General features: G+C 47.8%; 1 protein-coding gene across 8 annotated transcripts in view; it reads left to right on the forward strand.

Moving 5' to 3' along the window:
* The window catches only part of STXBP5L (syntaxin binding protein 5L), a 508429-nt gene that overhangs the window by 234972 nt on the left and 245764 nt on the right, over window positions 1-27693 (forward strand). For all 8 annotated transcript variants that reach the window (XM_077479605.1, XM_077479606.1, XM_077479607.1 and 5 more), the window contains exon 5: window positions 12929-13063. In XM_077479605.1, coding sequence (XP_077335731.1) covers window positions 12929-13063 — 135 coding nt within the window. The remainder of the gene's footprint in view (window positions 1-12928; window positions 13064-27693) is intronic.

The following is a 27693-nucleotide window of genomic DNA, read 5'->3' on the forward strand; positions in this document are numbered from 1 at the left end:
TCCCGACCAACTGGGCCGGTCGGACATACTCCGATCATGTGTAGAGAATTTTGATCGGACCAAGTGCCACACATGCTCAGATCAAATTCCTACATCAAAGCTATTGGCTACTAGCCTGAATGTAGTCCCGTCGTAACGAAATTACGTCATCACGTTCTGAAAGATCAGATTTTTCGACAACTTAGTCCGACCATGTGTATGCAACAGTTTCGGAACAAGATCCGACAGACAAAATCAGACGGGCAAAATCCGACGGATTTGGTTGTGGAAATCTCCGACCGTGTGTACAGGGGCTTAGAATGCAGGGATCCGGGGTAAAGCTGTCCACATAGACCATCCCCCGTATTCCCGGCTTTCAACGCTATCAGTCTGCAATCGAAGACTACCCTGAAAGCGAGGCTTGAACCGCTCATGGAGCGCAGCGTGAAAGGGATGACGTCCATGGCGGTGTGGAGGACGGTCTATGTGGACAGCTTTACCCCAAATGCCTGCATACTTAGACGTGCCTGTTTTAATCATCTACCATGTATGCTAAATGTTGTACCTTCATTAAATGTAACCATATTGCTACACTTAGAGGTGCCTCTCTTCTCTTTTATTCTCAGTTTTGACATGACTCTACTTGTATATCAAGAAATTGCTTGCACAGTGCCTTGAAAAAGTATTCATACCCTTTGACATTTTGTCACATGTTGCAACCAAAAACATAAATGTATTTTATTGGGATTTTATGTGATAGACCAACACAAAGTGGCACATAATTGAAGCGGAAGGAAAATGATAAATGGGTTTTAGATTTTTTTTTATTTACAAATATGTGAAAAGTGTGGTGTGCATTTGTATTGCGCCCCCCAGAGTCAATACTAGGCAGTCCCACCTTTCTCTGCAATTACAGCTGCAAGTCTTTTTGGGGATGTCTCTACCAGCTTTGCACATCTAGAGAGGGACATTTCTGCCCATTCTTCTTCTTCTTTGCAAAATATCTCAAGCTCTGTCAGATTGGATGGAGAGCGTCTGTAATCAGCAATTTTCAAGTCTTGCCACAGATTCTCAATGGGATTTAGGTCAGGACTGTGACTGGGCCATTCTAAAACATGAACAGGCTTTGATGTAAACCATTCCATTGTAGCTCTGGCTGTATGTTTCGGGTCGTTGTCCTGCTGGAAGGTGAACCTCCACCCCAGTCTCAAGTCTTTTGCAGGTTTTCTTCTAAGGGCCGGTTCACACAGCGAGCCGCGGCGAGGCGTCTCCGACTTACCTCGCCGTGACTTGCGGGGAGCTCAGCGGCGACTTGCAGAGGACTTCTGCATAGAAGTCAATGCAAGTCGCCCCCGAAGTCGCCCCGAAGTAGTACAGGAACCTTTTTTCTGAGTCGGAGCGACTCGAGTCGCTCCTCTCAGAACGGTTCCATAGTACTGAATGGGGGCGACTTGCGGGAGCGAGGCGAGCCGTGTCGCCTCGCCTCGCCTCGCAGTGTGAACCGGCCCTAAGGTTGTCCTGTATTTGTCTCCATCCATCTTCCCATCAATCCCATCCATCCCATCCATCTTCCCTGACCAGCTTCCCTGTCCCTGCTGAAGAAAACCATCCCCACCACATGATGCTGCCACCACCATGTTTCACGGTGGGGATGGTGTGTTCAGGGTGATGTGCAGTGTTAGTTTTTCCCCACACATAGCGTTTTGCTTTTAGGCCAAAAAGTTCAATTTTGGTCTCATCTGACCAGATCACCTTCTTCCACATGTTTGCTGTGTCCCCCACATGGCTTCTCACAAACTGCAAACAGGACTTCTTATGACTTTCTTTCACCAATGTCTTTCTTCTTGTCACTCTTCCATAAAGGGCAGATTTGTGGAGAGACGACTAATAGTTGTCCTGTGGACAGATTCTCCCCCCTGAGCTGTGGATCTCTGCAGCTCCTCCAGAGTTACCATGGACCTCTTGGCTCTTCTCTGATAATTGCTCTCCTTGCCCGGCCTGGTCAGTTTAGGTGGACGGCCATGTCTTGGTAGGTTTGCAGTTGTGCCATACACTTTCCATTTTCCGATGATGGATTGAACAGAGCTCTGTGAGACGTTCAAAGCTTGGGATATTTATTTATAACCGAACCCTGCTTTATACTTCTCCACAACTTTATCCCTGACCTGTCTGGGGTGTTCCTTGGCTTTCATGATGTTGTTTATCCACTAAGGTTCTCTAACAAATCTCTGAGGGCTTCACAGAATGGCTGAATTTTATACTGAGATTACATTACACACAGGTGGACTCTTTTTATTAATTAGGTGGCTTCTGAAGGTAATTGGTTCCACTAGATTTTATTTCGGTGGACGGCCATGTCTTGGTAGGTTTGCAGTCGTGCCCATACTCTTCCCATTTTCCAATGATGGATTGAACAGAACTCCGTGAGATGTTCAAAGCTTGGGATATTTTTTTTATTACCTAACCCTGCTTTATACTTCTCCACAACTTTATCCCTGACCTGTCTGGTGTGTCCCTTGGCCTTCATGATGCTGTTTGCTCACTAAGGTTCACCAACAAACCTCTGAGGGCTTCACAGAACAGCTGTATTTATACTGAGATTAAATTACACACAGATGGACTCTATTTACTAATTAGGTGACTTCTGAAGGCAATTGGTTCCACTAGATCTTAGTTAGGGGGTATCAGAGTAAAGGGGGCTGAATACAAATGCCCCCCCCCCTCCCCCCACACTTTTCACATATTTATTTGTAACAAATTTGGAAAACCATTTATCATTTTCCTTCCACTTCACAATTATGTGTCACTTTTTGTTGGACTATCACATAAAATCCCAATAAAATATATTTACATTTTTGGTTGTAACATGACAAAATGTGGGAAAATTTTAAGGGGTATGAATACTTTTTTAAAGGCGCTGTATATCAAGTCAAAATGTATTTAAAAATGTCGCTTGTCTTGCAAAATGCTCTCAAATAGAGGTCGACCGATATATCGGCCGATATTTGGCGTTTTTTAATTAATCGGCATCGGCCGATTGTTCTGTTAAAAAAGGCCGATGATATATTTAGCACGACTTGCAAATGACTTCAGTACTAGAAGTCAGTGCAAGTTGCCTGGAGACTTGAGTGAAGCAACTTGTCTCCTGGGCAGTCTGCCAAGAAAAGATCAAAATGATACAATGTTTACACTTGAATGAATTGAACTCAGTGTGTAGACGTTCTCAGTTTAACCATTTAAAGACTAAATCTTTTTTGACACTTGATGCTTACAAATAAATCCTGTATTTTCTGCTAGAAATTCACTTAGAACCCCCAAAACTTATATATATTTTTTAGCAGAGATCCTAGGGAATAAAATAGCGGTTGTTGCAATATATTATGTCACACGGTATTTGCGCAGCGGTCTTTCAAACTCAATTTTTTGGGGAAAAAATACACAGATTTAAAAAAAAAAAAAAAAAATTCACTTAGAACCCCCAAAACTTATATATATATTTTTTAGCAGAGATCCTAGGGAATAAAATAGCGGTTGTTGCAATATATTATGTCACACGGTAGAGATCCTAGGGAATAAAATAGCGGTTGTTGCAATATATTATGTCACACGGTATTTGCGCAGCGGTCTTTCAAACTCAATTTTTTGGGGAAAAAATACACAGATTTAAAAAAAAAAAAAAACAGTAAAGTTAGCCCATTTTTTTTCATCCAAAAGTTTTGATTACCTGTTTTTGTGTAATATAAATATAAATATATATATATATATATATATATATATATATATATATATATATATATATAAATATATTCATTCTAAATTATACATACACGTGAACTGTTTGGATGTTTGTTTTGTTTAATAAATGTAAGAAATTCTCTGTATCACTAAGACCCCTTTCATACCACACCGCCGATAGCGTGGGCGGTAAAAAGCTGCTATTTTTAGCGGCGTTTTACCGCTGGATTTGCGGTGCATTTCGGGCGCTAGTGGGGCGCTTTTACCCCCGCTATCGGCCGCAAAAGGGTTAAACCCGCCGGCAATACGCCACAATAGCTGCGTTTTTCCGGCAGTATTACAGCGCTGCCCCATTGATTTCAATAGGGAGCAGCGGTGGAGGAGCGGTAAACACAAATCTGCTGGCAGGACTTTTCCTGACGTCCTGCCAGCGCACCGCTGTAGTGTGAAAGCCCTCGGGGCTTTCACACTACACACAATGGTGCAGCTTCTTTAGGGGGTTTTGCAAGCGCTATTTCTTTTTTTTTTTTTTTTGAAAAACAGGAGTGCTTTATTGCAAAAATATCATAACAGAATACAAAACAACATAAGGCATAGGAACAACTCAATCGTACCGACAATCAATTACAGATTAGTATGGTAGTTCAGAGTGTCATACAATAGAAGAAGGATATTCGAATACCCTTACAATGGGGCCCAGAGCAGATCATCCGTCAATATACGTAACACAGAAGATATACCCAAACCTATAAGCTTAGAACAACCCAGTAGTCATCATTGGAAGGAAAAAGGGGGGGGGGGGGGCGGGGGAGTTAGGAAGCAACATAGAGGGAACACAGAGGGGGGGGGGAAGGGGAGAAAAAAAAAAAAAAGGGGGGGGGAGCAAGCGCTATTTCTAACGCTATAGCGCCTGCAAAACACCCTGGTGTGAAAGGGGTCTTAAGGCTGCTTTTACACTGGAGCGAGCAGGCGTTGACGGTAAAACGCTGCCAGTTTTAGCGGCGCTTTACCATCATTTTAGCGGGGCACTTATAATTCAGCTAGCGGCCCAGGAAGGGGTTAAATGTGCCCATGAAGCGCCGCTGCCAAATCGCATTGCAGGTGCTTCGGCAGTGTTGCCCATTCATTTCAATGGGCAGGAGTGGTGGAGGACCGGTATACACCACTCAAAAGATGCTGCTTGCCAGCGCATCTCCTCAGTGTGAAAGCACTCGGGGCTTCCACACAGACTGCAGGGGAGCCGTTTTGCAGGCACTTTGCAGGCGCTATTTTAAAGCGCCTGAAAAACGCCCCAGTGGGAAAGGTGTCGAAATGTTAGATTTTATGAGATGAAGGGGAAAAAATAAATAATCGGCCTAACATATCGGCCCAAAAAAATCTGCATTATATATCAGCCATCGGCCGTGGCGATTTCTAAATATCGGCATCGGCCAGAGAAAAACCCATATCGGTCGACCTCTACTCTCAAACCAAGGTTTTACTGTATTTGCTACATTTGATAATGTTTGTCTTTTTTTTTTTTTTTTTTTTTACCAAGTACATTTTCACTTTGCATCTCTGTTGTAGTGTTTGGGTTTTGCATTTCTCGAGTGGACTCTGGAGGAAATCTGGGACTCTCGGTATAAATGAGTGTTGGAAAGAGAAACGCATTCATCGCCTGAAAGAGAGAGTTTTTTTTTTTTTCTTTTTTTTTTTTTTTTTTCTTTTTTTTCGATGTGCTAGCAAATTGTTTAATTCTTCCCATCATTGTGCTTAATTATATCTATGAGAAGAAATGAGACTACAGAGGCCGAGAACCCCCCAGATATTTGGCATAATGTGCCTGCGTGATAATTGAAAGATCTCTGTGAAAGAATTTTAGATTTTATGGGGAGCGACGGATGCTGCTTTTATTATTGAAACTTAATCCAGCAAAATTCCTATTAACATTTTATTAATATCCACAGAGGACTTCGGAGAATGACTTCATTAGCAGCGACAGCGGTTTACGTTTTGGTGCTGCAAGTTTATATGTTTTTTTTTTTGTTTTGTTTTGTTTAACTTTTTTTTATTTTTTTATTTTTTTTTTTATTTATAGGTTTGCAACAGATAGAAATAAAACATTGACTGCAGACAGTGGGGGAGATTTACTAAAACTAGAGCACTCAGATTTGGCTGCAGCTCTGCATCGTAGCCAATTCAGCTTCTAACTTTAGCTTCTTCAATGAAACTTTGGCAATACAACCTGGAAGCTGATTTGGTTTTCTCTGCAGAGCTGCACCAGATTTTGCAAATCTAGCTCGTGCAACGCGCGTTTTAGTAAATAACCCCAGTGTGTCTAGTGGTCCTTCCAGATTAATGGTGGGGTATACACCAGTGGTGGCTGGTGCTTAACATTTTTGGGGGAGCGCAAACAAACTGAAAAATTCTGGAAACCCCCCCCCCCCCAGCAATCTTAACCACTGTGCCATATCAAATGCAGCCACTGTGCCATATCAAATGCAGCCACAGTGTCTATCTTATGCAGCCTCACTGTGCCCCATCAAGTGCAGCCTCACTGTGCCCCATCAAGTGCAGCCTCACTGTGCCCCATCAAGTGCAGCCTCACTGTGCCATATCAAATGCAGCTACTGTGTCCATCTTATGCAGCATCACTGTGCCCCATCAAATGCAGCCTCACTGTGTCCCATCAAATGCAGCCTCACTGTGTCCATCTTATGCAGCCTCACTGTGCCCCATCAAATGCAGCCTCACTGTGCCCCATCAAATACAGCCTCACTGTGCCCCATCAAATGCAGCCTCACTGTGCCCCATCAAGTGCAGCCTCACTGTGCCCCATCAAGTGCAGCCTCACTGTGCCCCATCAAGTGCAGCCTCACTGTGCCCCATCAAGTGCAGCCTCACTGTGCCCCATCAAGTGCAGCCTCACTGTGCCCCATCAAGTGCAGCCTCACTGCGCCCCATCAAATGCAGCCTCACTGCGCCCCATCAAATGCAGCCTCACTGCGCCCCATCAAATGCAGCCTCACTGCGCCCCATCAAATGCAGCCTCACTGCGCCCCATCAAATGCAGCCTCACTGCGCCCCATCAAATGCAGCCTCACTGCGCTCCATCAAATGCAGCCTCACTGCGCTCCATCAAATGCAGCCTCACTGCGCCCCATCAAATGCAGCCTCACTGCGCCCCATCAAATGCAGCCTCACTGCGCCCCATCAAATGCAGCCTCACTGCGCCCCATCAAATGCAGCCTCACTGCGCCCCTTCAAATGCAGCGTCACTGCGCCCCTTCAAATGCAGCGTCACTGCGCCCCTTCAAATGCAACCTCACTGCGCCCCTTCAAGTGCAGCCTCACTGCGCCCCTTCAAGTGCAGCCTCACTGCGCCCCTTCAAGTGCAGCCTCACTGCGCCCCTTCAAGTGCAGCCTCACTGTGCCATATCAAATGCAGCCTCACTGTGTCCATCTTATGCAGCCTCACTGTGCCCCATCAAATGCAGCCTCACTGTGCCCCATCAAATGCAGCCTCACTGTGCCCCATCAAATGCAGCCTCACTGCGCCCCATCAAGTGCAGCCTCACTGCGCCCCATCAAATACAGCCTCACTGCGCCCCATCAAATGCAGCCTCACTGTGCCCCATCAAGTGCAGCCTCACTGTGCCCCATCAAGTGCAGCCTCACTGTGCCCCATCAAGTGCAGCCTCACTGTGCCCCATCAAGTGCAGCCTCACTGTGCCCCATCAAGTGCAGCCTCACTGTGCCCCATCAAGTGCAGCCTCACTGCGCCCCATCAAATGCAGCCTCACTGCGCCCCATCAAATGCAGCCTCACTGCGCCCCTTCAAATGCAGCCTCACTGCGCCCCTTCAAGTGCAGCCTCACTGCGCCCCATCAAGTGCAGCTTTACTGTGCCATATCAAATGCAGCTACTGTGTCCATCTTATGCAGCCTCACTGTGTCCATCTTATGCAGCCTCACTGTGTCCATCTTATGCAGCCTCACTGTGCCCCATCAAATGCAGCCTCACTGTGCCCCATCAAATGCAGCCTCACTGCGCCCCATCAAGTGTAGCCTCACTGCGCCCCATCAAGTGCAGCCTCACTGCGCCCCATCAAGTGCAGCCTCACTGCGCCCCATCAAGTGCAGCCTCACTGCGCCCCATCAAGTGCAGCCTCACTGCGCCCCATCAGGTGCAGCCTCACTGCGCCCCATCAAGTGCAGCCTCACTGCGCCCCATCAAGTGCAGCCTCACTGCGCCCCATCAAATGCAGCCTCACTGCGCCCCATCAAATGCAGCCTCACTGCGCCCCATCAAATGCAGCCTCACTGCGCCCCATCAAATGCAGCCTCACTGCGCCCCATCAAATGCAGCCTCACTGCGCCCCATCAAATGCAGCCTCACTGCGCCCCTTCAAATGCAGCCTCACAGTGCCCTATCAAATGCAGCTTCATTGAGTCTCATACTTACTAACCGTACAGGCAGCTCCGCTCGGGCCGTGGATTCCATGGAGCTGCCAACGTCACTTCCAGTTTGCCTGTGGAACACTAAATGAATAAAAGTTGCAAACATTGCACATAGGCTATTTTGAACCTTCCCCTCATCCCCTCCCCATTTTTCCAATTGGGTTTTTCAAAATTGGTAAATTAGTTCTTGTTCCGATCCACCGAAAGTTGTCTCTGTGGGATCGGATGTTTTGTGTTGGTTGGCTGGTGCAGAGGATGTTTGGCCACGTCTAGTTGACATGTGCTGCGTCGCCTCTGAATTTGTGCGCAGAAGCGGAAGTGACGGTGACGCGATTGCGTGATATGACGCATATCGTGTCACTTCCCCCCCGTGCATGCGCACTATAACAGGGACACCATTGCGTATCCTGTCGCCATCCCTTCCTGGTTGATGTGCTGTGAAGCCACGCCTTTCCTTCTTCCGGACCGCCAGTCTTTGCCCTTGTACACACAGTCGGACATTCCGACGGAAAATGTCCGATCGGACCGTGTTGTCGGATAATCCGACTGCGTGTGGGCTCCATCGGACTGTTTCCATCGTAGAGCTGGGCTATAAAACTTTCCGACAACATGATCCGATCGGACTTTGTCCGATTGTGTGTAGAGAATTCCGATTGGACAAAGTGCCACGCATGCTCAGATCAAATTCCTAGACCAAAGCTATTGGCTACTAGCCTGAACGTAGTCCCGTCGTAACGAAATGACGCCATCGCGTTACATACGATCGGATTTTCCGACAACTTTGTCCGGCCATGTATGCAACACAAGTTTCGGACAAAATCCGATGGATTTTGTTGTCGGAATGTCTGTCCGGGTGTACAAGGGCTTTGAATTTCCTTGAGACATTTTCAACCTCTCGATATGGGACTTTTTGACCGGGCTGTTTTTGATCTATGAGACATCTCAAGTAAGCATATCCAATTTTTCTCAAGTGTGGGGCCAGTCTTATGGGGAATAACACTCCAGACTGACCCCACTTCCCCTGGAATTGAGACCTTTCTTCCTGAGGATTTACCATCCTTTTTCTTCCAGCCCTCAGTACCCCTATTTCCATGCCCTAATAGATAATCCATAATTGGTTTCTTGGATGGGAACACTTGGCATCCACATGGGGCAGGTCTTTAACGGCCTAGACAGGACATCCATGTTCTTTGGAGGAATGCTTCTGCTAAATATGCATTCTTTTTATAAGTGTATGTTCTATGATCAACAGATGCAAATTTAAAGGTATGAATTTGCATTGATGTTTTGCCAATACGGGCTGTTTTTTTTTTTCAGAAGTGCTATTATTCCCTGAAGAAGATTCATAACATAATTTTGAAACGCGTTGGATATCCCTCTCTGCAGCGTTCCTTATTAGAAAACCACAAATAAAGGGAGCAACAAGTAGACTGGGACTACCACTCTATGGTTCAGAATAGCCTATGTGCAATTTTTGTTCATTTAGTGTTGACATTATTTCAAATGATGTTACATAGTAGGTGAAAAAAAGACACAAGTCCATCCCATGTGTGTGATTAGTCAGTATTACATTGTATATCCCTGTATGTTGCGGTCATTCCGGTGGTTATCTAATAGTTTCTTGAAACTATCAATGCCCCCCAGCTGAGACCACCACCTGTGGAAGGGAATTCCACATCCTTACCGCTCTTACAGTAAAGAACCCTCAACGTAGTTTAACAGGGATAGGCACAATTGTAGACACTCAGGTTGAACTGGATGGACTGGTGTCTTTATTCAACCTTACTAACTATGTAAGGTTAAACCTCTTTTCTTATAATTTTAATGAGTGGCCACGAGTCTTGGTTACATAGTTAGTAAAGTTGAATAAAGACACCAGTCCATCCAGTTCAACTTGAGTGAGTGTCTACAATTGTCCCCATCCCTGTACATTGCACACTTACATCGGTCCCTACCCTCAAGGATCCAACAATCCAAGGCCCCCATTCATATACTAGGGCCAATTTGGGACAGAAGCCAATTAACCTCCCAGCATGTCTTTGGAGTGTTGGAGGAGACTGGAGTACCCCGGAGAAAACCCACGCAGGCACAGGGAGAACATGCAAACTCCAGGCAGGTAGTGTCGTGGTTGGGATTTGAACCAGCGACCCTTCTTACTGCTAGGCCGAGAGTGCTAACCACTACACCACTGTGCCACCCCAGTCTTGTTAGTCTCCCTTCCGCGAAAAAAGTTTTCTCCCTATTGTGGGGTCACCAGTCCGGTATTTGTATATTGAAATCATATCCCCTCTCAAGCGTCTCTTCTCCAGACAGAATAAGTTCAGAGCTCACAACCTTCCCTCATAACTAATATCCTCCAGACCCTTTGTTAGCTTTGTTGCCCTTCTTTGTAGTCGCTCCATTTCCAGTACATCCTTCCTGAGGACTGGTGCCCAGAACTGGACAGTATACTCCAGGTGCGGCCGGACCAGAGTCTTGTAGAGCGGGAGAATTATCGTTTTATCTCTGGAGTTGATCCCCTTTTTTAACCACTTCAATACAGGGCACTTAAACACCTTCCTGCCCAGACCAATTTTGAGCTTTCAGCGCTGTCGCACTTTGAATGACAATTGCGCGGTCATGCTACACTGTACCCAAATGAAATTTTTATCATTTTTTTCCCACAAATAGAGCTTTCTTTTGGTGGTATTTGATCACCTCTACGATTTTTATTTTTTGCGCTACAAATAAAAAAGTACCGAAAATTTTGAAAAAAAAAATGTTTTTTTTTGTTTCAGTTTCAAAACTTTGTAAATAAGTATGTTTTCTCCTTCACTGATGGGCACTGATGGGGCTACACTGATGGGCACTGATAAGGTGGCACTGATGGGCACCGATGTGGCACCAATGAAGTGGCACTGATAGGCGGCACTGATGAGCGACACGGATGGGCGACACGGATGGGCGACACGGACGGACACTGATAGGTGGCACAAATTGGCACTGATAGCTGGCACGGATGGGCGGCACGGATGGGCATGGATAGGCGGCACAGGTGGGCATGGATAGGCGGCACAGGTGGGCATAGATAGGCGGCACAGGTGGGCATAGATAGGCGGCACAGGTGGGCACTCATAGGCGGCACAGGTGGGCACTCATAGGCAGCACAGGTGGGCACTCAGGCGGCACAGGTGGGCACTCAGGCGGCACAGGTGGGCACTCAGGCGGCACAGGTGGGCACTCATAGGCGGCATCGGTGTTATAGTAATGGATGCCAATCAGTGCCAAACAATAATGCATGCCAATCAGTGATGCCCATTGTGGCCACTGATTGGCATCCATTATGGGCACTGATTGGCACCTATTGTGCTGACTGGCACCCTGGTGGTCTAGGGAGGATTATGGATTATTACCTTTTCCCTGGTGGTCTAGTGGTGTCCCTGGTGGTCCAGTGTGGGCATCCTCGGGGGGGCTGTGCTGATAATCGATCAGCACAGACCCCCCCTGTCAGAGGAGCAGCCGATCGGCTCTCCTCTACTCGCGTCTGACAGACGCGAGTGAGGGAAAGCCGATCACCGGCTCTTCCCATTTACACTGTGATCAGCCGTGATTGGACACGGCTGATCACATGGTAAAGAGTCTCCGTCGGAGACTCTTTACCGAGATCGTAGTTGCCGGGTGTCAGACTGACACCCCGCAACAACGATCGCCGCGATGCGCGCCCCCGGGGGCGCGCAGCGGCTTATTATCCTAATCACGTCATATGACGTCCGGTTAGGATAATGAAACCACTTTGCCGCCGTCAATTTGTAATAGGGCGGGCGGCAAGTGGTTAATGCCAATATTCTGTTTGCTTTGTTAGCAGCAGCTTGGCATTGCATGCCATTGCTGAGCCTATCATCTACTAGGACCCCCAGATCCTTTTCCGCCCTAGATCCCCCCCCAGAGGTTCTCCCCCCAGTCTATAGATTGCAATCATATTTTTGCCACCCAGATGCATTATTTTAAATTTTTCTACGTTGAACCTCATTTGTATCACCAACTTGAGATCCTTTTCATATATATTTTTTTCCATAATAAATTACAATTTTTATACGTATACATTTCTTATGTATATTTTTTATAGCCTATAAAATCCCACCTTTTGAGGTTATTCATATATTACCAAGGGATGGTGACAATCTACATGTGTGGCCTTATGAATCACCAAAATGACCCCACTGTGGTGATGTGCTGTGAAGCCTCCTGGTTACCCGACATGAAAGCAGCTGTCTTAGCCCTTTGTACACACGGTCGGCGATTTCGACCGAATGTGTCCTATTGGACCGTATTGTCGGATAGTCCGACTGTGTGTGGTCTGCATCGGACTGCTCCGACGGACCAAGTTTTCCAACCTGTCCGTAAAATTTTCCGACAAAATGCTCCGATCGGACATACTCCGATCATGTGTAGCCTACTCCGACGGACAAAGTGCCACGCATGCTCATATCAAATTTCTAAGACCAAAGCTATTGGCTACTAGCCTGAACGTAGTCCCGTCATAACAAAATAACGTCATCGCGTTATGTACAATCGGATTTTCCGACAACTTCATCCGACCGCGTGTATGCAACAGTTTCGGACAAAATCCAACGGATTTGGTTGTCAGACTGTCTGACCCGTGTGTACAAGGGCTAATAGGCCTAACAAGAACTCCGCCTCTCGAATCTTTGCTGTTTAGTGATATCAATGATTGATGAAATATTCGGCATATTTAGCAATGATTTGAAGGAACTTTTTTTTCTGATCTCTTCCAGGATTACGTGCTGCCATCTGCCTTTCCAGAGTAAATGGCTCTATGTGGGGACAGAGAGAGGGAACACGCACATTGTAAATATCGAATCCTTCATTCTGTCTGGATACGTCGTCATGTGGAACAAGGCAATAGAGCTGTGAGTATGACCGCGCATTCATAGTTTGTCATTGTGTGACTGGTAAAAGCAAATAATGCAACGTTTAAAATCCGTGTAAGTTCTTTGCGGGCTTGTGATGAAATCTGACGCTCTCTCTCTCTGTCACACAGACATAAATACAAAGAACTGAGCCGCTGTGTTCTAGAGAAATATGTGCCCTCCGTCGAAAAGTGCCCACGCATGTGCAGGACGGAGCCACACTCCAGCTGATTTCTCCATCATGGCGCATGCGCACAGGAGGCACTTTCCGACGGGAGAGGGAATTTCACGGACACAATTGAAAGCCATTCACAGAGCGGAGGGGGGACACTGTAGTGGTTACATTTTGCCTCGCTGTTGCCGGGCGGGTTGTGGCTGTGTCGAAGGGCGGGTTTTGTCTACGATGCAACCCGCCCTTACAGGCAACAAGCGCTGATCAAGGCACTAAAGCCGTCGTGCAACACTGACAAAAGGTGACCTTGAGCAGACTGGAAGCTTGCCCTGCAACACCGAGGCACAGTATGAGCACTATGGTGTCCCTCCGCTCTGTGAATAGCTTGTAATAGTGTCCGTGACATTCTTTCTTCCGTCGAAAATTGCCTCCTCTGATGTGAGCATGCACCGTGGTCACATCACTCCAGCTGATTGCCATATCAGCTGGAGTGCGGCTCCGTCCTGCGCATGCGCGGGCACTATCGGACGGAGGGCACATATCGATAGAACACCGGCAACTCCAAATGTCCTTGTTGCTTCTTTATTGGTGCATGAAAAAAGTGAGTTAAAACATACATGAGCTCATGTGTTCTGCCTTACAAGGCTTGTAAGCCTGAACGCTTTGCCTTGTAATAGGACCCCAATTGTTATTGTGTCCTACTAGGCCAGGGATAGCAGTGTTATTATCCCATGTATCAGGGTTCTGATTTTGTGAGACCCCCAGGTGTCACTGGTGGGGATTTACTAAAACTGATGCACACAGAATCTGGTGCAGCTCTGCATAGTAACCAGTCAGCTTCCAGGTTGTATTGTCAAAGCCTCATTGAACAAGCACATCTGCACAGAGATTCTGTGTGCACCAGTTTGTTAAATCCCCAAGTGTCAGTGTGTCATTGTTCTGGGACCCCCAAGTGTCAGTGTGTCATTGTTCTGGGGCCCCCAAGTGTCAGTGTGTCATTGTTCTGGGACCCCCAAGTGTCAGTGTGTCATTGTTCTGGACCCCCAAGTGTCAGTGGGTCATTGTTCTGGGACCCCAAGTGTCAGTGTGTCATTGTTCTGGGACCCCCAAGTGTCAGTGTGTCATTGTTCTGGGACCCCCAAGTGTCAGTGTGTCATTGTTCTGGGACCCCCAAGTGTCAGTGTGTCATTGTTCTGGGACCCCCAAGTGTCAGTGTGTCATTGTTCTGGGACCCCCAAGGGTCATTGTTCTGGGACCCTCAAGGGTCATTGTTCTGGGACCCCCAAGGGTCATTGTTCTGGGACCCCCATGTGTCATTAATCTGGGATCCCATGTGTCAGTGTGTCATTGTTCTGGGATCCCCAAGTGTCAGTGTGTCATTGTTCTGGAACCCCCAATTGTCAGTGTTATTGATCTGGGACCCCCAAGTGTCAGTGTGTCATTGATCTGGGACCCCAAGTGTCAGTGTGTGTTGCTCTTGGACCCCCAAGTATCAGTGTCATTGATCTGTGACCCCCAAGTGTCAGTGTGTCATTGTTCTGGGACCCCCAAGTGTCAGTGTGTCATTGTTCTGGGACCCCGAAGTGTCAGTGTCATTGATCTGGGACACCCAAGTGTCAGTGTGTCATTGTTCTGGGACCTCAAGTGTCAGTGTGTGATTTTTCTGGGACCCCCCAGGGTCAGTGCGTAATTGTTATGGACCCCCAAGTGTCAGTGTGTCATTGTTCTGGGACCCCAAGTGTCAGTGTTTCATTGTTCTGGACCTCCAAATATCAGTGTGTCTTTGTTCTGGGACCCCCAAGTGTCAGTGTGTCATTGTTCTGGGACCCCCAAGTGTCAGTGTGTCATTGTTCTGGACCCCCAAGTGTCAGTGTGTCATTGTTCTGGGACCCCCAAGTGTCAGTGTGTCATTGTTCTGGGACCCCCAAGTGTCAGTGTGTCATTGTTCTGGGACCCCCAAGTGTCAGTGTGTCATTGTTCTGGGACCCCCAGGTGTCAGTGTGTCATTGCTTTGGGACCCCCAAGTGCCAGTGTGTCATTGCTTTGGGACCCCCAAGTGCCCGTGTGTCATTGTTCTGAGACCCCCAAGTGTCAGTGCGGGCTTGTTATGGGGCCCCAAGTGTCAGTGTTTCATTGTTATGGGACCCCTAAGTGTCAGTATCTGGGATCCCCAAGTGTCAGTATGTCATTGTTCTGGGACCCCCAAGGGTCATTGTTCTGGGACCCCCATGTGTCATTGATCTAGGATCCCCAAGTGTCAGTATGTCATTGTTCTGGGACCCCTAAGTGTCAGTATGTCATTGTTCTGGGACCCCCAAGGGTCATTGTTCTGGGACCCCCAAGGGTCATTGTTCTGGGACCCCCAAGGGTCATTGTTCTGGGACCCCCAAGGGTCATTAATCTGGGATCCCATGTGTCAGTGTGTCATTGTTCTGGGATCCCCAAGTGTCAGTGTGTCATTGTTCTGGGACCCCCAAGTGTCAGTGAACAGTGTGTCATTGATCTGGGACCCCAAGTGTCAGTGTGTCATTGATATGGAACCCCCAAGTGTCAGTGTGTCATTTATCTGGGACCCCAGGTGTCAGTGTGTGTTTGCTCTTGGACCCCCAAGTGTCAGTGTGTCATTGATCTGGGACACCTAAGTATCAGTGTGTCATTGTTCTGGGACCTCAAGTGTCAGTGTGTGATTTTTCTGGGACCCCCAAGTGTCAGTGCATCATTGTTATGGACCCCCAAGTGTCAGTGCGTCATTGTTCTGGACCCCCAAATGTCATTGTATCATTGATCTGTGACCCCGTGTGTTAGTGTGTCAAGTCTTTAGGTTCCAAGTGTTGAAATATTCTGGGTCCCCCAAGTGTCAGTGACCTCCAGGTGTCTGTATGTCATTGTTCTGGGACCCCAAAGTTTCAGTGTGGAGGGGGCCACTTTTGTGTATCATAGAAATGATGAGCTGCAACCCCTTCACATAAATGTTGTCATTGCCGTCACCCTGACCATAGTAAGTGATTTGTCAGCTGAAGCCGGGTGTCCATGTAGTTGTGGGGGGGGGGGGGGGGGGGAAGTGAACGTGTGTCCAGCGTTCAGACGGGGCAGCACAGGGAAGAAGTGCAGCTCGGTCTGTAATGTTTCCAGTGTGTATTGCAAGGTATAGTGTAAGTCTAGTGATGACTGCGATAAACAGAGTGTGATTTGTGAACTGTCCCTTTTTTATCTGATCTATTAGCGGCGGTATAAATCGCAAGGATGAAATGCCGCAGCCTTTTCTGAGCCGGTTTTTATGCTGTGGCATTTAGGAAATGAATACAAATCTAACAGGTTTGCAATTATTAAAGTGATACATTTTCTTCTCTCTAATCGGAGAAGACATAAATCACCGGCTTCAGCTCTGACCTTTCCACAGATCTAGGATTGCCGGCCTTCCTGATCTCTTCCGCTGCTCTCAGCCGGTATAAGTCCCCTCTACACCTCCGCCATCATATATTTCTCATACTTTCTGAGGAACATTCCTTCCTGTCAAAGCTGACTATCTTCATCCTTGAAATATTTAAAGTGGTTGTTTAGCCACTCTAATTCCCCATACACACGGTCGGACATTCCGACCACGAAATCCGTTGCATTTTTTCCCGACGGATTTTGGCCGAAACTTGCCTTGCATACACACAGTCGCACAAAGTTGTCGAAAAACGGAACGAGGTGACGTACAAAAGGTACGACGGGGCTACGCAGAGGCCAGTAGCCAATAGCTTTCGTCGTCGGAATTCTCTACACACGATCGGAAAAAGTCCGATCAGATTTTGTTGTCGGAAAATTTTAGATCCAGCTCTCAAACTTTTTCTGTCGGAATTTCCGACCGTGTGTATGGGGCATAACCTGTATACACCATCAGCACTGCCTCATATTGTAGTATCCCGCTCTGTGTGTGATTTATAAAAATAAATACTGTATTTATCGGCGTATAACACGCACTTTTTTTCCCTTAAAATCGGGGGGAAATCATGGGTGCGTGTTATACGCCGATCCCCCCGCCGATCTGTGCTCTGTGGATCGCTGCCGACATTTACCCAGCTGAGCCGAGTGTACTGTGTACTCGGCTCCGCTCTCAGTCACGCCCAGTCCCGCCTCCTAGCCTTTACGTCCCGCCATTGGCCCGATGTTGTGTCCATCACAGGAGCCAGGACAAGGGGCGGGACGAGGGCGTTACTGCGAGCAGAGCCGAGTACCCTCGGCTTGGCTCGGTCTATGTCAGCGGCGGGAGGAGCCGAAGATCTCGGCAGCGGCGGGAGGAGCCGAAGATCTCGGCAGCGGGAGGAGCCGAAGATCTCGGCGGCGGCAGCGGGAGGAGCCGAAGATCTCGGCGGCGGCGGGAGGAGCCGAAGATCGCGGTGGGAGGAGCCGAAGATGGCGGCAGCGGTAAATTTAAAACTAACCATACTGCAATTTTGTGGAAGGCTGCAGGGGGACAGTGTAGGGCTGCAGGGGGACAGTGGAAGGCTACATTGATGGGCATTTAAAATGTAAGGTTTTTTCCTTAAACTTCCCTCCTAAACTTGGGGTGCGTGTTATACGCCGGCGCGTGTTATACGCCGATAAATACGGTACTGCAAATACCTAATTTCACTGCCGAGATTGCGATCACATGACTGGCCAGCTTTCTGCTTTCCTCCTCTGAGAGATGCAGTGGGCGGGGCTGAGATTCCTCTGCTGATGTCAGTCTGGCAGGGAAGAGGAGAGAGCTGGCTGGTCATGTGATCGCAATCTCTGCTCTTAAATTAGGTATTTACAGCATTTATATTTATAAGGGGGGGGGGGGTGGGCACTGCAATATTTATAGGAGGCGGTGCTGATGGTGTATACAGGTTAGTGTTATGAGAGCAGCAGGAGTGGGAAGGGGCTGCTCACACACAGACCTAGAGGGGAGGGGCGGAGGAGGACACAGGAGCATAGAGGAGAGCAGATAGCAGGCTTCTGATGACAGAGGCACGTAAACTGACCACGGTGTCTGGTCTCAGCAGCCACGATACACCGTGGTCAGTTTACAGAGGGATGGGTATAAACTGGCAGGATCAGCCAGGTTTTTTAGGTGTTACAGGGGGCCAAATGACACAGGACAAGCACTTTTGTCATATAACCTGCTTTAAAGGAGCAGGATCCGTTTTTTTTTGTTGTTTTTGTTTTGGGTTAACAAACGCTTTAAACTGCCCATCAAAACCGCGCTCTACAGATCCCAGGGGCCAGGTGGCCTTTTAGATCCTCCTGGGCCTTTTCTATTTGGTCAACAGGAGCTTGTTTGTTAATGTCTCAGGAATGCCTTGTGACAATTGGAAGACTATGGTTAAAAAAAAATCCTTTATTATTATTACCTTTCAAGAATAGTACAGAAATACCTCCACGCAGGGGCTTGATTGGCAGACCATAACAGCTAGATAGATAGTGCAGGTTGTACAACTTTCCTAGAACAAAAGGGAGAAAAACAACAACATAAAAACAGCAACAAAGCGTTTGTTAACATAAAAATGGATCCTGTCCCTTTTAAAGCATGTTATACAGCACAGTGCTTGTACTGTGTAGTCTGTCACCTTCTATCACCTGAAATACCTGGTTGATCCTCCTGCATTGTTCTACCCTCCCCTCTGTAAACTGACCATGATGATATATCATGGCTGCTGAGCCCTGACACCATAGTCAGTTTACGTGGCTTCATCATCCGCAGCTTTCCTGTCTATCCTCTCCCCCCTCCCCTCCCTATCTGTCAGCTCGTGACAGTGGCCCCCCTCCCCTCCCCTCCTGCTGCTGGAATAACATGTACATGTTTATACTATTAGCACTATCTCTTAATGCTGTGTACCCCTGTGTAATTTATAATAATAATTAAAAAAAAAGACAGTATATACCTAATTTCTGAGCGCCAATTGGCGCTCACGTGACCGGCCAGCTCTCTCCTCCACCCCTCCTGACTGATGTCAGCAGGGGAATCTCGGCCACGTCCACTGCATCTCTCAGAGGGGGAGAGGAGAGAGCCGGCCGATCGCGTGAGCGGCAATCGGCGCTCAGAAATGAGGTAAATACTTAATTTTTTTAAAAAATAAATTACACACACAGAGGCACACTGTAGTTAGAGACAGCGCTGATGGTATAAACATGTACATGTGGCTTAACAACCACTTTAACCCAAGTGTGTGCGTCCCATAGAACCTTTTTGTAAGTAATCCAGATAACATCATGTCCCCTGGGATGAGGACGCCAGCCACATCCATTATACACTTTATCGGTCACCTACATATGCGCAGTAGAGTCATCCTAAAGCTATTTGGACCAGACTTTATCACATTTTTTGGGGCAACCCTAATGACTATAAGTACACTATATTAGCAAAAGTATTGGGACACCTGCCTTTGCATACACATGAACTTTAATGTCATCTGTAGGGTTTGATATTGAGTTGAGAGAGCCCACCCTCTGCACCTATAACAGCTTCAACTCTTCTGGGAAGGCCATCCACAAGGTTTAGGAGTGTGTCTATGGGAATGTTTGACCATTCTTCCAGAAGCGCATTTGTGAGGCCAGGCACTGATGTTGGACAAGAAGGCCTGGCTCGCAGTCTCCGCTCTAATTCATCCCAAAGGTGTTCTATCTGGTTGAGGTCGTAGAATGCATTAAAGTGAAAAACCTTAAGGCTTTATAACCACTTTAGGATGTATCTTCCCTCAGCAGCTTTATCAGTATTTGTTAAATACCCAATACAACTGTAAGGGGACCCGAAGAAGGCAGGATGGGTGAAAGGGAGCTGTGTTGTGCACTATAGAAACGACCTTGCAGCTTCTGCTGTTTTCTGTGTCATTGAGCTCAGACATTGAGCTCTTTACTGCCACATCTGGCTACTATGTGCATGTGCACCCCTCGTGTGAGCTGCCTGTACTGTGCTCCTGTGTGTCAGCAACATGTCAGCTTTGTGAAAATGAGCTGGGACTAGGTAGGAAGATTTTCTTTTATAAATAGGGGCTGTGAAGGAAAGGGAGGGGGGCTGTTTGTGTACAGGGAGGGGCCAGAGGGTTGTGTATTTACAGATTTGTGTATGTGTGCGGTTGACACAATGGGGGTAATGATAGATATATATATATACATACATACATACAGGGGGGCTGTCATATATACAGGTGTGTGTGTAGGAGGGTGGGGCTGATATATATATATATATATATATATATATATATATATATATATATATATATATATATATATACACATACAGGTGGGGAGGCTGACATATATGACATACATACAGGTGTGAGTGTGTGGGGATGGGGCTGATATATATTAAGGTGTGAGGGCTGCTGACATATATACAGGTGTGGGGGATGGGGGTGGGGCTGATATATATATATAGCAGCCCCAGGTGTGAAGGGGCCTGGCATATATACAGGTATGGGGGATATATATATATATATATATATATATATATATATATATATATATATATATATATATATATATATATATATATATATATATATATATATATATCATAGGTGTGTGTGTGTACAGGGGGTAGGGCTGATATATATACAGGTGTGAGGGGGGCTGGCATATATACAGCTGTGGGGGATGGGGGTGGGGCTGATATATATATACAGGTATGAGGGGGGGCTGGCATATATACAGGATTGAGTGGGGGGAGGGGCTAATATATATACAGGTGTGAGGGGGCTTACATACAGGTGTGTTTTGGGGGGGGGCTGACATATATACACGTGTGAGGGGGGATGGCATATATACAGGTGTGGGGCTGATATATATACAGGTGTGTGTGTGTGTGTGTATGCATATGTATGTGTATATATATATATATATATATATATATATATATATATATATAGAAAGGCCAGTATGGTGGCCTGAAATTATGGGAGGAGCCCGGTGGAGTATATAACCAGCCCGTTCGCCTGTCTTCCTCGTCGGTTCCGGTGCGCGATATCTGATACGTCAGACATCAAGGGCCGACTATCCAGACCAGAGGCAGTGAGCCTGTTCGTGAGTTCCCGCGTTATTCGTTTCCGTCTTGACAACTCGTCTACCCGTACATCAGCGTCCGTGGGTTTCGCCGTCGGAGTGTCGTCGTACCCATCGAATTTGTCGTTTCACGTTGGGCCGGCTGTCGCAGGTTTGGCTTCGGCATCCCCTTTTCAGATATGTATTTCGATGTACCATCAACATTCCCTGCACTCTCGACCCGCTCGCTTCTTTTAAATCGAATGTTTTACTGTGGCCCTCGTACGCATGTCACTATTTTCTATTTTCGATGTAGTCGTTATCACTTTTCGACACGTTCGATTACGCCACGTCAGGCGATTCATTCGCAGGTACGGCATTCGAAACCATTCGTCTGCCCGAGCATTTCTATTAGTATCGGTCGAATCGTTCGACTCACAGCCGACTGCTTGTTACGACAAGGCAAGCAGTCCGCACGTTTCGCTTTGTCTGCTCCAGTTCGAATATATGTCTCTTCATTCATGCAGTTATGTTATGTATCTTATTTTATCTCATGTCAAATCATTTCACTCCCAGTCATTTCTACCGTTTCAAATCATGTCTGTCACTAGTCGCGCTCCGGCGCGAATCTTGTCGCACCTCTGGTGCACCGATTCGCTTTGAAGTGCCCCAGGGTTCGGCCTCATTTCTGTACATGCTCCAGAGACTGAATCACTCGCAGGTTCACGCACGGTCCCTGATTCTCGTCTCTGTCATGGCATACCATTTCTGTCACTTATTACGCTCCAATTCGAATCCTGTCGCATTCCTCTATGCACCGATTCGTCCTGGTGTGCCCAGCTGCTACGCCTCATTTCGGTACATGCTCCAGAGACGGATTCTTTGTAACCTACAGTCCAGTCGTTGAATCCTGTCTCTGTCATGGGACATCATTTCTGTCACTCATTACACTCCAATTCAAATCCTGTCGCATTTTTTATGCACCGATTCGTTCTGGTGTGCCCAGCTGCTACGCCTCATTTCAGTACATGCTCCAGAGACGGGTTCTTTATTGCTACTATCAGTCCAGTCGTTGAATCTTGTCTCTGTCATGGGATATCATTTCTGTCACTTATTACGCTCCGATTCGAATCCTGTTGCGTTTATTTATGCACCGATTCGTCCCGGTGTGCCCAGCTGCTACGCCTCATTTCAGTACATGCTCCAGAGACGGATTCTTTGTTGTAACCATCAGTCCAGTCGTTGAATCTTGTCTCTGTCATGGCATATCATTTCTGTCACTTATTACGCGCCAATTCGAATCCTGTCGCATTCCTTATGCACCGATTCGTTCTGGTGTGCCCAGCTGCTACGCCTCATTTCAGTACATGCTCCAAAGACAGGATTCATCTGTTTGGTTCATGGGCTCGTCCTCTGATTCTTGTCTTTGTCATGGGTTTTTTCATTTCATTTCACCTATCACGTTCCGGTACGAATAGTCACATCGGTGTACCAAATTCGTCTCGGCGTGCCCCAGGAATGGCCTCATTTCAGTACATGCTCCAGAATCCGTTTCGTGCTCGGTCGCAAGTTGTGGCATGGCGATCCGGATCTCTGTCATGGCAGGTTCTCTCATTTCACTGTCACATACCGCTTCCCGGCTTGGGTCCAGTTGATTCTTCAATGTTTGGATGCCTGCCGGGGGGCCTTGCTCCTCGGCCTCATTTCATTATAGATTGCCTTCAAAAGGGAAACACAGCTTCGTTTAGGCGTGTCTCGCTGTTTTCTCCACATACAAGCACAGACTTCTTGCAATCGTTGCAAACACACATCCAAGCGTAGACTTCTTGCAATCGTTGCAAGCATGCATCCAGACATAGACTTCTCGCAATCGTTACAAGCACGCATTCGAGCATAGACCTCTTGCACTTATTACTAGCGCGCATTCGAGCATAGACCTCTTGCAATCGTTGCAAGCACGCATTCGGGCATAGACCTCTTGCAATCGCTGCAAGTACGCATTCAAGCATAGACCTCTCGCGGTCATTACAAGCACGCATTCGAGCATAGACCTCTTGCAATCGTTGCAAGCACGCATTCGAGCATAGACCTTTTTTGCATTCATTACAAGCACGCATTCGGGCATAGACCTCTTGCAATCGCTGCAAGCACGCATTCGAGCATAGACCTCTCGCGGTCATTACAATTACGCATTCGAGCATAGACCTCTTACACTCATTACAAGCATGCATTCAAGCATAGACCTCTTGCAATCGTTGCATGCAGGCATTCGAGCATAGACCTCTGGCGATCATTGCAAGCACGCATTCGAGCATAGACCTCTTGCACTCATTACAAGCACGCATTCGAGCATAGTTCTCTTGCAATCATGGCAAGCACGCATTTGAGCATAGACCTCTTGCAATCGTTGCAAGCAGGTGTCCAGGCACAACTTGTTGCGATCATTGCTGGCAGGCACTTCTGGCTTGCTCAATAGATTGCTTTAGGGAAGACCTGGATACCTTCCTAAATGTACGTTGTATTACGGGGTACTTATATTTATAGGTATAGTTGATCCAGGGAAAAATCCGATTGCCTCTCGAGGGGTCAGGAAGGAATTTTCCCCGGCTGTAGCAAATTGGCCTATGCTCTGTTGGGGGTTTTTTGCCTTCCTCTGGATCAGCTGCGGGCGTAGAATTGGGTGTCGGGTTGTGTGATACCTTATTTATTTTGATTTGGTTGGACCGGATGGACTTCTGTCTTTTCCGGCCTGGCTACCCATGAAGCCTACCATAATTCCTTGCAGTCGTTGCAGGCACGAGTCCTGGCACAACTCCTTGCATTAGTTGCAGGCACGCATCCTAGCATAACATCTTGCAGTCATGGCAAGCACGCATCCTGGGTAACATCTTGCAATCATCGCAAGCACGCATCCAAACATGCATTCAAGCACAACTCCTGTAGTCTTCGCAGTGCACATGCGGTAACACGAATGGCTCACAGTCACTACGTATACATCTCCAGTGACAAACTCCCGGGCAATTGTCGCAAGCACATGTTTAAACACAACTTTTAGTCACGCCAAGGCTCGTGACTTAGCATAACTTCTTGCAATCATTCATTGGCAAGCACGTTCTCAGTGGCACACAAACTGGCTACACGTCATTTTCAGCAGCACTTAATTGGCCTCTCGTCTCCCGTGGCTTTCTTACAAACCATTCACTGTTGTCTGTCTATCCGTCTCTTCCTTAGGACAGTTGAGTTCTACTTCCGTCCGCACCAGGATCATGTTGACACACGCGACTGGCTTCTTCCTGTAGCACGCCCAGGCTATTTCTAGCCAGCGTTCAACATTTCTTATCCTTACAATGCTCGGAGAGCCATCTGTTGTTACGGCCCATACAGCAAGATCCCCACTGCGATGCGTCCGGAGGCATCGGCCCATGGTCGTCGGCCGGTGCTCGCCCATTACAACTGCCATCTTTACGGACATATAATATCCTCGCATATTCCCCAGTTTAGTCATCCGAAAGACACCTACAGTCCCTTCACGGCATGTCGAGCGTCGCTATGCACATCATCCCTCAGGGGTCGCGCCTTTGTGTCACGCCTATTGGTCTTACTGTCCCTCTCACAGGATCCAGAGCAAGTCCTCAGCCGGGTTCCCGCGGCAATAGCAGTCCTTGCTATGCGGGAGGAATACCTATCGTCTGGGAATGACGTCTCCCTGTTCATTCCCTCCGTGTCTTCCCTTTCTCCCCAGGTGATGACCGACGCAGCGGCCTCCACGGGCTTGCGGCTGTTTTTTTGGCCACCTCTGGCTCGCAGCTCCCTGGCCTCCCCAGTTACTGGCAATTCCTGGCTGCGCCAAGGCGCCCTCTCTGTTGGTTATGTCCTTCCTACGTCGACTGGTCCAGCTCTTGTTGTTGTTTCAGTTCAACATCCATTCTTCCTTTATCCCCGGTAAAGTCAGGCAGCGGACGCCCTCTCCCGCTTTTAACCTTGTCTCGTTTCGTTCAGGTACCCGGAGCCGGACTAACATCGGCAGCTATCTCGGACTGGTCTCAACTGACCCTGGATTAGCCCCTCACCTCCTAGCGGCTACCCAACTCATTTGATCACTCCCTTTCCCGCAATACCCTCAAAGCCTATCAATCAGCCTGGAGGGCCTTTAACCAACTTCATCACGTATCACAGTACAGAGACGTCCCGTGTCAAGCAAGTCATAGCCTTCGTTGCCTACTGCCACTCGCAGTTGGCGTTATCCTTTAATACGATCCGGCTATACCTGACCAGTGTACAACATTTCACGTCCCTCCAGGACCCTACCGTACCCTTCCTATTTTACCACGCCGTTCGGGCTGTTATGCGCGGTATCCAGAAAGCGCCAGCCGATGGCCGGCACCAAAACGACTGCCTGTTACAGGAGACGTTTAGAAATATGTCAGATTTCCTGGCCACTTCACCTTTTCGGTCTCCACATTAGTGTCATTTACAAGCAGCCATACACCTGGCCTTCTACGGCTTCTTACGGCCAAGCGAGTTTTACTTGTTGTAGCCTCACAGCACGCATGCTGTGCGAGCACCACCTGGTCCGATACGAAGACCATTTCGTCTTACACTTAGCAGTCTCCAAGACGCAGCAGCTTGGCTCGGGTTCGGACATACACCTTTATAAGTCCAACAACCGCTGGTACCCGGTCGCCATTCTCACGCGCCTGTCGGCCCCTTTTTTGGCTGATCAACCAGGAGTTAGTCCTCTTCTGCCATTTCTCACTAAACCTCTGAAACGCTGCCCGGTGGAACGTGTCAGGATACTCCCGGGTATCCTTCACCTCTGTCCTACTCACATTGTCAAGAAGTTGGGCAGATGGAGGTCCACCTGTTTCGCCCGCTACATACCCATTCCGCAAGCGGAGATGACCCAGGCCTTTGTCGAGCTCACCCAGTAAACAAACTTGGATACACTTTCAGGTCCATTTCAAGTAAGCGAGTTTATGTTAACCTTGTTTGTCATCCTTAACCGTATCGGTCAGAGGGCTCCACACCATAAATATATAATGTGTATATGTATGTGTGTGGGGGCTGGCATATATACAGGTGTGAGGGGGGCTGGCATATATGTGGGGGGGGGCTGACATATATAAAGGTGTGAGCGGGGTCTGGCATATATACAGGATTGGGGGGGCTGATATATATACAGGTTTGAGGGGGGGCTGATATATATACAGGTGTGGGGGGGCTAGCATATATACAGGTATGAGGGGGGCTGGCATATATACAGGATTGAGGGGGGGGGGGCTGATATATATACAGGTATGAGGGGTGCTGGAATATATACAGGGGTGGAGAGGGCTGACATATATCCAGGATTGGGGGGGGGGGGGTGTGTACAGGTGAGGTGGCCGGTGTGTGGATTCGGTGGGATGGCCCATGGGGCCTGGGGGGGGGGGGGGGCAGGCCTAAAGCTGTGTAAGGGGCCCTAAAAATTTCTGATGGCTGCCTTGTAAATACCACCAAAAGAAAGCGCTAAAGTTCAAATAAAGATAAAAAATTAGTTTGGGCACAATGTTGACAAACTGAGTAATTGTCAGTCAAACTATCACATTGCTGAAAAGTGGACAACGGCCTGGTAATGAAGGGGTATTACAGGCTGGAAGAGGTAAATCGTACAGCACTATAAAGGCAGGGACGAGCTCGCAGTATCCAGCCGATTGATAGAAATGGGAAGCGCCCGGGCCATCCTGTGTCTGTATCGCAGTTAATGACCACCTCCCCCCCCCACCAGACGGTCTCTGGAGCTGGCCAGGCGGACATGACGGCGGCCATATTGAGCAGGCTGGATTGACAGCTCTGCCAGTGACAGGAAACAGATAGAGACGCGCTTCTGAAGAATCCAGTCACGGCTGTCCAAACAGCGTAACGATCGTGTCTGAGGACTGGTTCGGCGTGGATTTACCTGCTGCCGCTGTCAGTTGGGTGTCTGTGCAGTATAGAGCCCCCGATCCGTGCGCGTTTTATCGCCCCGCACAAAAAGACGCCGCTTCACTTCACTAATGAAACAGTAAATGCAATTGTTTTCTTTTCTAAGTGGATTCTAGCCATAAAATGAGCCGCAGTTAATTGATTTTTGCTGCTAGAATGGAACATCGTGTTCTCGATTGTTTTCTCTGGTAGATGACACATTGTGAGTTTGGGTGACTCAGAACATAATGCACCTCGCGCATTTCTCCATAATCTTTTATTATACAGATAACGGTTCCCTCGGGTTTATGGTGCCCAGAACACCCATTGAGTCACCTTGATAAGGTCGTGGTCAGTGCTGGCACCTTATGATCCCCCTCTCTCATCCTTCGTTGCCAGCGGTGGTGTATTTTGGTTTTGTTCTGCCCTAGGCAAAACTAAAATCAGGTGCCCTCCCCCCTTATCTAAATTTGTCCCACCCCAGCTGTGTATACCGTTCGTGTCTCAGGGTCTGACGAGGAAGCTGCAG

This window comes from Lithobates pipiens, unplaced genomic scaffold, assembly GCF_037356315.1.
Source record: "Lithobates pipiens isolate NorthernLeopardFrog02 unplaced genomic scaffold, aLitPip1_a1.2 Scaffold_16, whole genome shotgun sequence".
NCBI lineage: Eukaryota > Metazoa > Chordata > Amphibia > Anura > Ranidae > Lithobates > Lithobates pipiens.